At 40.5% G+C, this 17,624-nt stretch overlaps 1 protein-coding gene across 3 annotated transcripts in view; it reads left to right on the top strand.

Annotated features, from left to right (window-relative positions):
• LOC136706913 (nuclear factor 1 B-type-like) overlaps positions 1-17,624 on the top strand; it is an 89,106-nt gene that overhangs the window by 59,756 nt on the left and 11,726 nt on the right. For 2 of the 3 annotated variants that reach the window (XM_066680658.1, XM_066680659.1), the window contains exons 5-11: positions 870-987; positions 1,129-1,241; positions 5,357-5,491; positions 5,817-6,001; positions 8,877-9,015; positions 9,714-9,796; positions 17,219-17,298. In XM_066680658.1, the coding sequence (XP_066536755.1) occupies positions 870-987; positions 1,129-1,241; positions 5,357-5,491; positions 5,817-6,001; positions 8,877-9,015; positions 9,714-9,796; positions 17,219-17,298 (853 nt within the window). The remainder of the gene's footprint in view (positions 1-869; positions 988-1,128; positions 1,242-5,356; positions 5,492-5,816; positions 6,002-8,876; positions 9,016-9,713; positions 9,797-17,218; positions 17,299-17,624) is intronic. The other variant, XM_066680660.1, reaches the window with a different exon arrangement.

The following is a 17,624-nucleotide window of genomic DNA, read 5'->3' as shown; positions in this document are numbered from 1 at the left end:
AATGCTGTTGTATAAAACTCACATAAATTTAGCCGCTGTGAAAGATTTACAAAGGCATACATTTTTTTTTTAGTATTGACTTACTCATAAATTTCATTTAAGGTGATACCACTCTTAAGGAATGTTTCTCTGCAGCCAGAGATGCAGCTGTATAGATTTCTCTGACATATAAAAAAGAGAACTAGTTGGGACGTGCTTTTGTGTGTAAATAAAGAGGGTCGCTGCCGGTGGTTAGACCGCTGAACGGTACTATGGGTGTTGTGGTTTTTCTGTAGATGTGATATCTCTTCTACAGTTCTTACCACTCCAGCCCCCTCAGGCGATCCTGTCCAGAGATTGAATTACGGCGCTATTCATGTTTGGGTTTGTCAGCATGCAAATACTGATCTGACTAACTGTATCGAATTGAGAATGTGTATTTGAATGTGTATTTTTGCTGGTTGGTGTAGATGGAGCTGATATATTGCAAAAGGTTCTGGATTAATTGGATTTCTAAAAAATAAGACATTTTGATTTAGTTCTTGCACTAATTTCCTTGTTTTTCTATTGCTCTCTCTCTCTCTCTCTCTCTCTTTCACTCTCTCTCTCTCTCTCTCTCTCTCTCTCTCTTTCTCTCTCTCTCTCTCTCTCTCTCTCTCTCTTTCTGTCTCTCTCTCTTTTTCTCTCTCTCTCTCTTTCTGTCTCTCTCTTTCTGTCCCTTTCTCTCTCACTCTCTTTTTCTCTCTTTCTTTCTCTCTTACTCTCTCTCTCTCTTTCTGTCTCTCTCTCTCTCTTGCTCTCTCTCTTTCTGTCTCTCTCTCTCGTTCTCTCTCTCTCGTTCTGTCTCTCTCTCTCTCTCTCTCTCTCTCTCTCTCTCTCTCTCTCTCTAGCTCCTATCACGCAGGGGGCAGGGGTGAATTTCACGATGGCGGATATGCCCAGTCAGCCATATTACCATGACCTGAACTCAGTGAGCTTACACCGCTCACTCCCCTCTCCTCATGGCAGGTGTGTACACAAACTTGTCATCCTCTCCTTAATATGAACTCACATAAATCTGGGCAGTATTATTATTATTTTTCACACACACCACCCCCCCATTTACACACATTAATATCTGAGCACTTTCCGACTGTTCCTTATCTGCAGTAAACGAGCCAAGACGATTCAAGAGGACAGTATGGAGACCAGTCCCACTGGCCCTGACTTCTACTCCTCCCCAGGCTCACCAGGCAACCGACCCTGGCACGAGAGAGACCAAGGTAGGCGTGTGTATATCTTTCTGTGCTTTTTTTCTCTGTTTTCTCATTCCATATTTTATTTGTCTCTCTTGCTTTCCTTTTCGTTCTCTGCTTCTCTTTCTGAATTCTAGAAAAAACAGGGAGCATACTGGTCTCTCTCTCTCTCTCTCTCTCTCTCTCTCTCTCTCTCGCTCTCTCTCTCTCTCTGAATCACAGTATAGTGAAATGTTGTTAACCATGTCTTTTAACCTTCTTTGTCTTCTTCTTGCACTTGCTGAACTCCCAACTGCCAGCCACACACAGTTTAAAAACAAATCATTCACCTTCAGCCTGTGGCAATCAAATAACCTCTCCTTTCCAGCGCTGTGCTTCTCATATATTTTATATAACAGTGATGTTTCACAGCATTCTGCTCTCAGACATATCTCTCCCACAGTGGAAGAGTTGTTTGTTTTTGTTAGCAGTGATTTAAACCTTCGATAAGCCCCCTGCTCTTGTGTTTTCACTTTCACAGGGCTACAAAAGCAAAACAAAGCCACGTTTCACTATCTCAAACCTGGAAATTGAAACAGGCTTTTACTAGGGTCTCGTCTTATAGTCTGCTATAGCAAATGTACACACCTGTGCTGCTCCTTTTTTCTAGTCATTTCAAGATCATTAAAGTAAGTTAAAGTACGTTTTAATTAGTTATTCATCAATTGTGTTGCTTTGAAGCCATTGCCTACTGTTAAAGAGCTAAGATTATTATTAAATGCATATTTATTTTTTATGGAATAACGTTTATTTTCACATGTCAAAGTAGTTGCTATACTATAAACGTAATATGTTTTATTGGATATATGGGATTATAATATGAGTTTTAAGCGTACAACACACAGGGACTACAGAGATAAGTTCATAATGTACACTGTAGGCTCAAATTGTGTAGAGCCTGTCTTAATAGAAAGTTTCAAAAAGCATTAATACCATTATTCCCTGTGATCCATAGCTCAAGTCAACTCACCTCTGAGCCTCCTTTGTGTTGAGAGGTCATTTTCTGCATGGTTTGGTAATTGATTGGCCATAGAAAGGTGGGGCTGAGAGGAGGGGTGGGCTTTAGTGCGGCGTGTGGCACCAATTGAACTTGACCCGACCTCTTTAATTGTGTGAGTGTGTTAGGGTCATGACCTGGCTGTAACCTCAGGGTTCACACACAACACATGACACTCGGGGCAGGGGGGTGGGGGTTGTGTGTGTGTGTGTGGGGGTGGGGGGTGTTAGACTGAGAGAGAGAGAGAGAGAGAAACAGACAGAGAGAGAGAGACTATAAAAGAGAGCATCAAGAACAAGAATGGCAGGTGTGTGTGTGTTTGTTAGACAGACAGAGAGAGAGAGAGAGAGAGAGAGAGAGAGGAAGAGGTTGACAGGTGCAGCAGCGTCTGTTTGAACTTGTCCCTTGACGACTAACAGGTGGCCAGCATGTGAGAAGGAAGAGAGAGAGAGAGAGAGAGAGAGAGAGAGAGAGAGAACGAATCACAGAGAGAGAAGAAAGAGAAAAAGTGAGAAAGTACAGATAAAACTGGGAAAGAGAGAGAAAAATGGGGGAGGGAATGAAATGTCCATATCTAAAAGGGAAAATGATGTATATCCTGTAACTAAATAAACAAAGTCCCCTGATTAATGCTGCAGCTTCTATACCTGCTGTCCAGAGAACATATTTAAGCCCCTAAACTATAAACAAACTTTACAAATATAGATTTGAATCCAAACATAGCGTTGTTTTTACCGATACTATTACAGTATGTGAATTAGTCTGTAATTTTGTAGTTAATTAATATTAGGGAAGTTGAAAGGAAACAATAATTTGCCACAATGCTAACGTTAGTTAAAAATAAATAAATAAATAAAAATTTGAGTTAAAACTTTAGGTTAAAACGGGTAACTCCTTATGATCATCCACAGACCCAATTTTAATAAATAAACCGTTCATACTCCACCCATTATGTGTTTTTGTAGCATGCGTACAGAACCAGATTTACCCAATCTTAGCAAGTCTCATCTGTCATAATGAAGTTTTCAAGTCATTGTCAATTCCACACGAATGCTTCAAGTCCCCCAATCAGAAACAGTGACACACACTTGGGAGGATCGTCTTACCCACCCAGAGAGAGTGAGGCCAATTATGCGGTCCTGGACACCCAGCCTTAGATTACAAAGGAATATTATTTTCTAAATCATTTATAGTAGACACTGAATGCTTAACCTCAATATTACAAACTGAATCGGGGGGTTAAGACTGCACTTAACACTTCCTCTTTAAAATGTAAAATGCACTTTTGTGAGACTTATGTCAGAGAGTGGAACAGAGGAAAAGTGGAAAAGGGGAAGAGTAGAGGGGGGATGGGAGGAGACAGTTAGAGAGAGAGAGGTGGGGGGGGGGGGGGGTTGAGAGCTCATGAGAAAGAGGCTTGTTTTGTAGAGCTCATATCAGAAGAGAGAGGGACTGATATTAAAGCCATATGAGGCCGTGACAGAAGGAGAGTGGCTCAGCCAATGTAGTGCTCACATGAAGAGAGAGAAAAGTCTCACACACATATTCTTCATTTGCTTTTTCTAATGTAAACTTTCAGAAATGACTTTGTTTGGCCTCCTCCCTGACAGTACTCACAACTCTCTCTCTCTCTCTCTCTCTCTCTCTCTCTCTCACTCTCTCTTTTGTTGGCTTGGTACAACAGCTTTCACTCGGGATTGGTTTGATAACAAACAGCTGTTTGCAATGAAAAAAGAGAATATATCAGTTTTCCAGATCAGTGTTCCTTAGAAATGTGCAGTCTTTCCCCAGCTCAAATACAAGCACACTCACACTCCTACCCGCACATATCCACAACACACACACACACACACACACACACACACACACATATATGCAGACTTTCCTGAGAAACCACAATCCAGTCCTTTTACATCTCCTCATTTCTTTCCTCTTCTGGTCAATTATTATTACTGAGGGTCGTGTGCTGGATTCTGACATGACCAAAAAGCGTAGTCTAATAACAATCGGTAAACTGAAGCCTTTCAGGTTAAATGGATTGGACAACAAGACTGAATTTTAACATCCTGATGGTTAGATTGTGCTGCACAGTGCAGAGAGGGAATACCATGCCTGTAATCTACTGATTACAAACAAGAGTGGGAAGAACATCAATATGCTTCCAACAGATTCATCCTTAAAAGACCCTATTGTTTTTTTAATAATGTCACATCTGTCATAGTAATCTCCTGTTCTATCTGTCATCTCTTCCAGACTTTTCGTGTTTTGCTTCTTCATGTGCAAGGCAGGATACACATGCACAAACACACACACACACACACACACCAAGGAATTCCCCCTGCATTCCACGTTTTCTTTGTCTTCATGTTGCTAAGATCGTTTACCTCCTTTCCCTACAGTCACTAGAGAGAGAGAGTGAGAGAGAGAGAGAGAGAGAGAGATGGACTGTTGTGAGTGTTGGAGGGTTTATGGTGTTCATTACACAAGGAGACATAGCGTCGGGTGAATTCTTGTGCATAAAGCCGCAAAGACAGCTTCAAGTCACACACACACACACACACACACACACACACACACACACACACACACAAGCGACAGTCGACACATGTCAAAGAACCGCTGGCTTACACGCATCATTAGCTCCTCGTTCCATTTCCCTCGCCTTTTCTTTTCCTCGTTTCAGCCAAGAGCAGTGTCTCCCGCTTGTCTCCTGGACGCAGATAGAGAGATGTTTTTTTTATGATTTGTTGGATGTATATGTGAACTAAATGTTCTTCTGACACAAGCAAACCATTCCGGATGATTTGCAGTTAGGGATGGGCAATATAGGGGAATGATAACATCATGATACTTGAAGACACTTTCATGATACATTGTATCTATAAACAATATTTCATGGAACAAAAAAGAATTACCTCAGCTAAGTTGTAGCAGCGCATTTAAAACATGCTTAAAGATCTATGTGCATGTATTTTCCAGCATTTTACTGCTGCTCCACTTCATATGCAGTGGTTTATGACTGTCTCTTTCTAGGACAAGCTCTGTGAATCAGCCAGAATCATTCAACCAGTGGCTTAATGTTGTTGTGTGTGTTTGTCTTCTTTAGCTGAGATGTCCTCTCCCACCATGAAGAAGCCAGAGAAGCCACTTTTCAGCCCCACTTCACCACAGGACTCCTCACCTCGCCTCAGCTCCTTCCCTCAGCACCATCACCCAGGCCTGACCAGCGTGGGCCACAGTGGTAAAGCCATTTTACTGCTACTGCTACAATGCTAACACAGACTCTCACAATTGTAAGCTGTTTGGGTACAACTTCTTTTACCCAATTCTGGTTCTGGAGGACACGTTTGCTCTCCAGCACAGTTTGAAATATGGAAGAATGGATGGATGGATGGTTGCCCATAGATGGGGAACCTGGTGTATACTTTATTGTTGATGTACATGTGTCTAATGATAGATCACCAAAGTTACTCTATAGTACAGTAGTCATGGCTAAAATATTTATGGCTAATGTATTCCTATAATGTTTCTTTTTATGTCATGTCTCTCTGTGGGTGTGTTTGCAGTGATTTCCACAAGGAGTCCTCCCCCTCACTCCCCACTACAGTTCTCAGCTCCTGCCATCCTCCCTCCCGCTCCCTCACCCTACTTCTCCCATTCCACCATCCGCTACCCACCCCACCTCAACCCCCCAGACTCTCTCAAAAACTATGTGCAGCCTTATGACCCGTCCAGCCCCCAGAGTAGCCAGGTGAGCATACATACATACATACATACATACATACATATATACATACTCAATAAAACTAGAATTCCAAGAAATCATGCAAAAGGGAACAGACGGTTTATGGTCTTCTCATCCCTTAAAAGGGCAGAGATATTTTTGTCATTGTAAGATGTTTTTTTAAGCGTGATTTAGATATTAAAAAAACTATATCATGCCACATCTTCTAAGGGCTAATCACCATATTTCTGGGTAACACACAAGGTCCACGGAAGTAACATGCAGCGGCATGTTAAGAGCCCAGAAGCTCAAAACTGCAACTACATACTCTTTCAGCACATGGTCACATGTGTGTGCCATACACAGTAAGGTCCAACTGGTTTCTTACAGCTACTCTTTAAAACGAGATGAGACTCATTATTGTGAATCACAGGCACTAAACACTGTAGGAGCTCTTTGGCTAAAGTTTTAATGTTTTCCTTGTCTCCTTTCAGTCTTTTTCCCCCTCTTTTCTCAACCTGTGTCTGTTTTTCTTTCTCTCTGTGTGTACGTCTTTCTCTCAGCCTCTCCATTTTTCACACCGAGTCGGGCTGAAGTTTGATTAACGGGACACATTGTTTCAGAGCGGTAATTGACCCAGTTTAGCTAACGAACACAAAATCATTAGTGGTTTGCTCCATCGGCGCCTTGTCTCACTCAGCCCCAAATGGAGGGCTGGGCCAAGCGAATGTCTCGGCATCGCTACAGCGGCTGGGTTAAACGAGAAAAGAGGACAGGCGGGGGATTAAAAACAACAACAAAAGCGAATCAATAAACACTCCAACCCGGCTAGCCACTACACATTAACTTCAGCACATGTGTGTTCAATGTGGAAGCCTGCGTTTACTTTCTGACGCTCACATGCTGGCTGTAGACTGCTTTGTTGTTGACAAGTAGTTGTAAGTCATTGGTAACAAAATGAAACTCAGGCTGTGGACAATTATAAACAACATTTTATTACAAAACATTATTTAAAGTTTGCTTTTTTAAATGGCAATGTTAAAGGGTTAATGTTCAGTCTTTACTTCACTTTAGAGAATTTACACAGTTATAAAGTTGGTTTTTACAGCAAGGGAAAAACATTAGCTTTTAAAACACTGATACACACCGATACTCTACAAAGATCCATTAAATGAGGGTAAATGTAATTAATTATAAAAATGTTTCTCAACTATTGTCAATATATTTAAATAGTTAATGTACATTTATAGAACATACAGCAGCATCACATATAGAAAGATGACATTTCTATACTTATAGATTTCAAATAACTCAACAAATGTCATTAAAATACTCATATGGAAGACTGTAATATTATAAATATGTATTTATCATTTTTAATCTTCACTGGTTTTATATCTGCGTTAGTTTTAATGTTAGTTTGTTTAGAGAATTCGGCGATCAACTGTGTTCACACTGAACGTGACTCATCTTCTGTGTGAGTTGACTGATGGGCTCTGGTTCTGTCCGGTGTCTTTCTTCTTCTGTGCCATGCAATGCAGTCCGCCCCACACATTTTAATTAGCTCTATTCAATTCAAATCCCCTGAATAAGGCAACAATCTTCCAACATTTTTTTGTACGGGAAATTTACTCTCCCTTCTTTCCGTGTGATGTTGGTGATGCTTGACATTTACCAAGTTTTTTTTTTCTTTTTCCCAGAGTGTGAAGTAATTTTGATTGCACTTTTTACGGCACTAGAAACAAGAGAAGGTGTGGAAAGTCAAAAAAGATTTGATTAATTTGGTGCTGTAAATCTGTTAAAAGCATCCGTTTTGGTCTGGGTAGAACGAGCAGGAGTCTGCCACCTTGCTGGACGCTTGGCCGAGGTCCAGAAGAGTCTAAATCAGAGCTTATGGCCGGTGTGGACCGCAGTGGGCTTAGGGCCACCATGTGTCCACAAACCTCCTCCTAATGCTGCGGCTTTAGTTTCATAGTCTCTCAACAGCAGAAATTATGGCCTGATAGAAACCCGAACCTCAATCCTCTCCCTGTGAGAGAATGGAAAAAAATCACCAACTCTTAAACAAATGTAATTATGAGGCTGTGATGCATTGAAGAGCTTGTAAACTAGCACTCATGAAGAATGAAATGGAATATGTTTTGGACATGATGTTATACATTGAGAAAGACTTTTCGTACGACTGCTCGCCTCCTTTCTTGCTGTTGTGCGTTATGGCCGAGCGCTGTGTCGTTAAAAAAAGAAAGAGAAGACAGAGACTCGGAGGCCCGGCTCACAGGGAGTGTTCCTCAGGAGAAAGAGAGAAGGATAAATGTCATAAATATTTGCCGTTGCCGTGGTCCGGCGCTCGGTGGGGGGAGATCGCTCTGCAAATAACATGCTGCATATAATCGAGTAGATAGGGGCCAGGATGTTTTTATGCTTGCTTTAACGCAGATTATATTACACCCTAATTAAACATTCTTTTCACATGGGGGAACCCTGCAGACACCATTCTGTTTTATAAAGGCCCGACTGAGGTCTGAACTTAGGGCCCCGCAAAGTGAATTCTGTAGCCTCTTTCTCCAGCAGCCAAGAGTCTCTCTCACACACACATACACATACACCCTCTCTCTAGTTGACTTTCTCTCTCTGTCTCTATCTTTCTGTCTCTGTCTGCAGCAGCAAATAATCTCACTCACTCCTGCTCTTCATCTCTCCCACTCTTTTCTTTCTATTCCTTCCATTCCTTTTTCTCTCTCTCTCTCAAGCACACACACACAACTTATTTTCTCTTTTCATTTTAAACTTTAATGTGCTTTGATTCACATAGATCACAGAGTGTTATGGAAGACTTTATAAAAGTAGTTTAACAGCAAAAATACACCTTGATAACAGTTGTGTGTGTTTGTGTGTGTGTCAGCCTAACAGCAGTGGTCAAGTGGTGGGGAAGGTTCCAGGCCACTTCACACCAGTGCTGACCCCATCTCCCCACCACGGCACAGTCAGACCAGTCTCTCTCTCCATGCCTGACACCAAGCCAATCACCACATCCTCAGAGGGTGAGTTCAAATCAATCAATCAACCAATCAATCATTCAGGCTCTTTCTTTCTTTCTACGTACATAGTGTAAAAATAAAGCAGAAAGCCACCAGAGGCCACATATTACAGTCATTTTACTACAGATACAGTGAGCAGATTGGATTGACAAGGAGCAAAGACAGTCCCTTTTAACTGTCAGTCTTGATAGGATTATTGCATAAAGAAACTACAACAGCATATGAGTAAATACACCAATATATATTTGAAGTGTTCATTTATCATTCTTAATATTCACAGTTAATTTATAGTAGAATTAACAAGTAACACAACACCAAGGGGTTTTTATAATTGGAAATTAATACAGGATTCATTTAATAGAAATATAGAACAGTGAATTTCCTTAGATTTTTTTAAGTAGTTTATTCAAATAAGTAAACCATTAGAGTTACAGTTTACTTTAACAATTAATCGATCTGTAGTTTAGGGCCCACCATTTACGCTAAAGTTAAATGTACTGTTTCAGTTTTGTTTGGCCCTGTAATTACAAAATGATTATGTATGTATTCATTTATATGCCTACAAACCAGCCACAGCCAATCAGCTATAGGGGGAACTTGTGTTTTTATGAAACTAATTTTTAGACTTATGTTTGCACTTGTATACATGTTTACATCCCTCCTTATTAGTTTATACACATCTGTGCTTGTGTGTGTTTCAGGGTATTCAGCGCCTGGCACCCCTACTGCTAACCGTTTTGTGGGACTGAGCCCTAGAGAGCCTGGATTCCTCCCCCAGCAACAGGTGAGATGCTGTTCATCCACCTCTTCTTGTCTTCTCCTCCCTCTTTTTTCCTTGGTACCTCTCCATCTCTCTCTCCTTTACCAAATCCCCACCCAGCTGTTCAGGTCTCACCACAGGTGTCACAATAGACAAGACAGGTAGCCCCTCAGACCAAACACATGCTAGCCTCTCCCTCTCTGTCTGTCTGTTTCTGTCTGTCTCTGTCTGTCTGTCTCTCTCTTAGTACCGTTGTTTAGAGTATCCAGTTTTAAGTGTAGCATAGAATAGTCCAAACTGAGGCAGTGTTTGTAAACATTAATTATTTTCAATTTGTTATTTTTTTACATAAGTATATGTTCTAAGGTCATGAAGGCCTTCTGTAAACAGGGCTCCAGTCATTTCATTAATTTTGTGTCCTACTCTTTAGTTTCCCCGACTGCTGAGATATTGCGTTTAGTTATTCTGTAACCATGGTGATGCGCAGAGCCTCTAAGGTCATTCCAAGTTTGGGTCAACGTCATTGTCTTGGAAAGAGAGCATTTGTTCAATTCTACAAAAACAGGATACATTTTCCCTGAAAACCTCCCGTTATGACTAACTTCTCATTGAAACTTGATGTAACCCAGAATCAGCCTGGATGCATTAGTTGGCACAGAACGAACTGGAATGCAGAACACAAGTTAGTGTACAGCAGTTTAGATTTATTCTTGTTTTATGTGTGTAATATACACATGTCAGCATTTCCACATATTTTTGCAGCGTTTTATGACTTTGCTGGTGTTCTACTTTATTGGATGTTCTTCAGGGCCTGAATGTTTGTTTGATTTCAGCTTCCTCCCCTGAGGCCAATTTCAGCATTTATTGAAATTTGCAGTATAATGAAAATGCTACTGTTATACAATGGATAGCATTGTCTCTGATGGGATAAAACAGTTCACAGAACAGCTCAGTACTCGGTGTGAGTAGGATTGGCTGGTTAGATGTTTAACAAAGTGATCTTTCTGGCAGAAGACTGTCATAAAAGCAGAAATATTTGTGTGTGTGTGTGTGTGTGTGTGTCGAAGCAACAGTCCTGTGCAGCATGAAAGGCCTGGTCTGAGGCCAACGTTTTCCACCCTCCTCTAATTGAATTCATCTGCACGCGGCTTCATAATAATTAGTGGTTTTCTCCTGCCCTGCTCCTGAGTTAGAGTAATGGCAAGCCTCTGCTTTTATTGCTTTCTGGTTTTGGCATAGCTGGACTAGGCTTCAGAAATGTGCAGCTCATCACCGCTGATGTACTGTAGAGCACAGAGCTTTTTTTTTTAAAGATAGAGAAACTTGACTTACAAGTGGATCAACTTATTAATGTTCTGAGATACGTGCTATCGCTCGGTCGATGTTATGCTTTATGATGCGATCCGAGATCTGAGTTACGATTTCCAGGTAGCCCAACGAGCACTCAGTTCACTTGGTTAACTTGTTGTGCAAGCATCTGTGTAGCATCGCTGTTTTATTTAGCATTGTAGCATTAATTGTGTAGCGAGTAAGTTAAGTGACAGAACACAAAAAGAAAAACTCCCTCAACCTCTTCCACCAATTGAAGGTAAATACACTTAATAGAACCAGTTTATTCCGTTACCTTCTCTTTTATTATGTATTGTTATTTTTTCTTATTTAAATCACGTAAAAAATTGGTGTGGTTTTTGGGGACGCTGGAATGGATTTCAATTCATTTTAATGGGGAAATTTAATATACTATACGAGCAAATTGAGTTACAAGCTCGGTCACAGAACGAATTAAACTCATAAGCCAAGATATTACTGTACTTAAGTAGGCCCATTTATGTAAACAAACAATGCCTAGAAAATATAACTCTATAAATAAATAGAATTATATACTAAATATTTTTAACAGCATATTATTATGCAAAATAACAAAAACAGAGGTGAACACTATGTAGATAAATGCATATTTGTATTGCTTTTTAAGCCTAGCCATATATATATATATATATATACAAATTGATTATCATGCAGATCTCTAATCATTGTCTGCTCATTAATAATTCATTAAAATGGTGCATTTAAATAACTGTTTATTAAATCATAATGATAGCTTGACTGAACATGGAAGAATGTGTTTTCATTGCCGTTTCTTTGGACAGGTACGTGCTCCGGGGTCCAGTCTTGCCTCAGTCGCAAACTTAGTGTCTTTTGTTTCACTTGTAATACACAGAATATGCAGAAGGGTCAGAAACATACAGGGCGCTATATCAGCCATCCATCATGTTTATGTAAGCCGGGGCCTTTGTGTGTTTTCAGGCCAGTGATTTGTATAGTGCTGCCTGACCCGCGCTGAACCTGTGGCTATTGAGTCCTGTAGCAGGGTAAATACAGTCTCCGGTATACGCTCTCTTTTATGCAGGGTGATTCATCATACGATATTATGAGTTGTATTGACACCTGCGTTCCCCTGCCGGGCCTTTGTGGGGCATGTGGAGTAACTCGCGTAGCCGTATGGATTACAGTCGTCACCATGGCGTCACCTTTCAGCCTCGCGCCCATTTCTTCCCAGCATGCCGTGGGGTTGGGCGCTGTCGAGCCGTCTGCAACCTGAGAACAAGCGTCTAGACCTCAGACGCTCAGCAGGACCCACTTACTGCGCAGACACCTACTTTTCTCTCTGTTTTCCCTTTCTCGCTCTTCACTTATTCTGTTTGTGCATGCTTTCTTTCTGTACCCCCCCTCCCCCTCGGTTTCTCTCTTTTGTCTTTCTAACTCTCTAATTCTGACTTATTTCCTCAATATCATATCACTTCTAATAGCTTTTCTATTTGCTTTTCTACATGAAATGTCTACTTTATCTTAGAACTCTAGACATGGAGCTGTAAATTTAAGGCATTTTGCTGTACTTCAATCTAATTCTGTAGTTACAAATTTTATTACAAGGTTCAGTTTATTTTCTGTATAGACAGCATTGAGTCTGTACATCCAAATTTTTTCACTTATGTCTGTTGTTGTTCGAATGTAACTATAGTTTCACAAGCTTTTATACACAACAGAAGCCTTTAATCAGACTCAAATAATAAAATATATGTTCTCTTTAACTTACACACACAAACGTGGTATCAGTCAAAAGCTGAGAATCTGCCCCATCTAAATGTTTTTAGTTTCCTGAGAAGGAATTAATGTGAAAACAAATCTACAAATCCTTGGCAATAACAGCTACTCCTAATGGTTAAATATCATGCTAATAACCATGTTGTTTAATGCAGTTATCAGATTATAATTAGCACAAAGATATATTCTCATATTGTAGCTTATTAGCCTCCTTATAAAGAAATCAGTAGATGGAATGGTAATGTATGTATATACGTGAAGGCCTTTGCTATTAGTGACTTGACAACTGTTTGAGCATACCTCATTTACAATAACCATCTGTGCACATAAGGGCCTTATTGCGGCAGCGGGAAATGTTGGCCCAGATCACCGCTTATGATTTGTAGCCCAGGGTCCTGTGTTTAATCTGTGTATTCTATCCCACAGGCCTGTCGTCGCCGTTGTATGTGACATACAGCATGGGGGCTGTACACGCATGTAACATATGACACAGGCACAAGGGAAGAAACACAGGCTTTAAAGGGGTGGCTGTGGAACTGTAGCTATTATGGATAATGGACGGTTTCCTCTGATAAGCCCAGGCTCCAGAGGAGCTCTTGAACACTGCTTATATAATCCATCCAGAGAGTAGACGCTAAGGAAGAGAGATGAGGTCATGACCTTTAAAGTGTATCTGACAACCCAGGAGACATTCATGTTTGGGTGGATAGGTCAAATTTGTGCAATGCAATACAACAATGTAACCAAATCTAACTAATTAAAGTCTTAAGACGTTTTTTTACAGTTGACATTTCCTTGCTGGTGACATCCAACAATGTGTATTTCTATGGCAACAATTGCTGGATTGCACAACAATGACCAAAAATGTATGAAGTGAAGTTATAAGCCAAAAATCGGGGGTTGTGTTTTTTTTAAATATGATCAGAGTGCTTTATTTGTTTATTTGAGCTAAAGCTAATGTTTCTGTTGCTAGCTGAGAGCTCATAAGTTGTGATAGTTAAGAAGCAAGATAGCTAATCATCTCAACTGTTCACATTAGGCATGTGCTTTAGTAGTTGTATACAAAGACAAAAAGATGAGAACATTGTTAGATGCAATTATTTATCTGAACATTAGACATCAACTACACGATGACAGGCCTAAGTAGCACTTTAAAGGTCACTGTAAATAAAGTATTTTTATTTATATTGATCTAGGAATGCTTCGGTTTCCTCCCACAGTCCAAAAACACACGTTGCAGGTGGATTGGCGACTCGAAAGTGTCCGTAGGTGTGAGTGTGTGAGTGAATGTGTGTGTGTCTGTGTTGCCCTGTGAAGGACTGGCGCCCTCCAGGGTGTATTCCCGCCTTGCGCCCGATGATTCCAGGTAGGCTCTGGACCCCCCGCGACCCTAAATTGGATAAGCGGTTACAGATAATGGATGGATGGATGGATGATCTGGGAATTCGATCATGTTTAGAAGCCAGTTCAGATTTAAACAACCGCTTGGCAAAAACACATCTGTGGATGGAGCATGGGTAGGTGAATTTGGGTAATTACTATAAAATGCTACTTTAATAGTTACGATACATACGCCAGTGTTAAGAGTGAACTCGTGTAAATGTGACTCGGAATTGTGTTAATGTTTGCTTCGATGATTAACCGTGTAAACATAGCCAAACAGGTTGAGTGACAGCACTGACAGACAGATAGGCAGATGGTCATAGTCTGAATGTTACAATGGCATTGCTGTTCAACCAAGCCCATTTGGAACTTCTAACCCATACACACTTGGGAAAATAACAGATGAATTCACACATGTAAGCGCACACACACACACACATGCACACAAACACACAGAAAAACCCAAACACCTGCTCCAGACTGAGGCCCCTGTGTAAAGTGTTTCTGAAAACACCAGCGAGGAGAAGATTTCATTAGCCATTCTCCCTAAGGGCTTCTCCGCCTCTTATACTCTCTTGCCGTCTCTTTGCAACCTGGGGAAAAAAGCATACAGCCTTAGTTCTGGGACTGATCACTGATCAAAACCTTATTTGGATTTATCTAATATTAGCACGTTTATTCAGCCCCCACACACAGCTGTTCACCATTGCTAACTTGGCCAAGGCGCTAACGCCATCACAGTGCACCTCTGTGATCTGGTGGTGATATGGACAGATGGCACCGAAAAACTCCAAAAGCAGCTCGAGCCCTGAGCATCTTCTGCAAGCTCGCTAGCACTGGGCAGCTAATTGCTGACCCTGAGCATGGCCGTTTGGTCGTTTGGTCATGCTGTTGTTATTTATTTGACACTGGCAAATGAGAGTGACATTTGGACAAGCTGTTCTTCTGTAAGTAAGATAAGTTATGGGTATGCATGAGTAATGCGCTGCAGGAATGGAATTGTAATTTTAAAATGGTCATGGTCATATCAGACCGTTTATAACCTCCATATATATGAAGTAAATCAGTTTTCATTTAAATGTCGTAATCTGGAGATGTCATGTTTATTATGTCAGTAATTAAATATGTTTAAAAGTGTAAAAATGAATGTATTGCCAGTAAAGATCATTTACTGCTACAAACTAAACGTGATTTTTAACAAGAACGCTCCTTTGGTGTTTTCAGACAAGTATAAAGGGCACAATGCCAGTTCATAATAATATCCTAGCAAAGACCTTAAGTGAACTAACTCACAATTTTCCAGGTCCCGTGGCCTTGAACTTAGGTTTATACATCAACACTAATAGCACACTAGTGAGCCCTTTTCACCACATATTGTGTGTGTGTTTTTTTAGTGTGTGTGTGTCGACCAAAACAGGACGAAGAAATGCCCGTCTCTGAAACAGTCTGATAGTTGACCTCGACTTTGACCCAAAGCCATTGTTTTCTGGCTGCAGCTCGCTCTCTCATACACACACACACACCCACATACACACTCACTCACATAGTTGGCAGCTATACTGATGGAGGTGGATATCCGCACACTAACAGGGTAAAACTAAATCCCCAAAGAAAAATGCCTCACATAGCATCACACGCTTTAATGCATTTTTTGTTAAAATACAAAGTACAAACACATCGACTGCTGCCACAGTGTCCTCATTTGTACGCCACATTTTCTGTATTAGCTACTGAATATGCATTATATCTGTGATTTATAATGGCACCCACTATGACTGGGCTTCTGAGCAAGCAGTAAAATTCCAATAAGTTCCTGTTCGATGCTTGCGCTTGTGCTTACTCCACTAATTTATGTGGCTTTCACTCAGGGAAATGGTGATTTTAGCCACCTGAACCACTCTGGGTCAGCGCTAAAGCATCTTTGAAGTAAATATAGGAAATCAATTATTCACCTTCCTAGATTTATTGCAATGGAAATTGATTCCGTTTGGGAATGGTACAGGTGCTTTCCAGAAATGGCTTACTATATTGACTGAGAATAAGTGGCTCTGCATATTCAGAGAGTGAATCTACCTGATTAAAGCGTGTCGAGTCTTGTGTCTCTGTCAGTACTGCAGAAAGGAGTGCATTAGGAATATGTTACGTTTGATTAAGTGACTTCCGTTGTGGTGTTTATTGTGGAGAACTCTGTACGTGCTTGGAGTGATATTTCATTTCGTTTGTAGACCACATTTTACACTGGAGCTTTTCCCAGCCTCAGTCATATAGGTTTGGGGCATGTGTGTAATAAAATTCATAGGTTTACATTTGTATGCGTTCTTTTCCTCCATCCACATTCATATTAAATCATTTGCATACTTTTTACTTTTAGAGGTCAGCACAAAGAGGTAGAAAGTAACACATTTGACAGCGAAGACCAAAGCTGCCTCCACACAGCATGATCATGCTTCATTCATCCCATCTGCTTTGAACAAGTCTAACAGCAGCTTAGATGACAAAAGCGCATGCACCAGATGGAATGCATGTCCCTATTCCCATACAGAAGCATTTAGGCACAGATGAATGATGTCCATGTGACCTAGTGCTAAGTTTTGTAAACTAACCTCTTATTTTTTTTTGTTGTCATAACAGTTAATGATTACTTCACTAATGTTGTTGCATGCTACATATAACATTTGCTCTTTGTACATTTAGGTTTTTCATAAAAAATCTATTTTCAGGACCCATATCAAAGCTAATGTTTTACTAAAAGGAGTTTAACCGTTTTAATTTAAGAATCCTAAATTAATAGAGTGTAATGTATGTTTTGAATCCAACCAAATGTGCAACCCAAGATAACCATTAAAAAGTGTGTGTAGTTTTTTTTGGCACTGCTCCTGGCCTTGTTGCATGCTAAATGTGTGTGTTAGTACCGTTGTGCTGGCCCCGTTGTCTGACTGAGAGGTGTTTGATTGACAGCTGAGGATTTGTGACTGGCCCGTGAATCAAAACGTCAGGTCTTATGGCTCAGAGGAGGCTTTGGGGATTTCTTGGCAAAGGTAAACGTTTCCTTTATTTTCAACACACCTCTCCATCAAATCTCTCCTATATTTTGTCTATTTCTTTCATTCATTCATTCATTCATTCATTCATAATTTTTCAACCTGTGTTTGTAGTGGTGCAACACTCTCCATGCCCTTCTCCAGTCCAGTTTTCCTATCCATGCTCCACCCACAAATGCTGTTGTAAGATTGGACAAAAACGCAAAAATTCTGCTTCAACTTACTGTTAAAATAGCTAGAACCAAATATGAAAACTTAGAGTACTGTCCAGTACTGATCTCTTTACAAATTACTGGTTTACAGTTTAAAATAATCCAGGATTT

The sequence above is a fragment of the Hoplias malabaricus genome, chromosome 9 (assembly GCF_029633855.1).
Source record: "Hoplias malabaricus isolate fHopMal1 chromosome 9, fHopMal1.hap1, whole genome shotgun sequence".
NCBI lineage: Eukaryota > Metazoa > Chordata > Actinopteri > Characiformes > Erythrinidae > Hoplias > Hoplias malabaricus.
The sequence above is the reverse complement of the archived record's forward strand: the minus strand, read 5'-3'. Positions and strand labels throughout refer to the sequence as shown.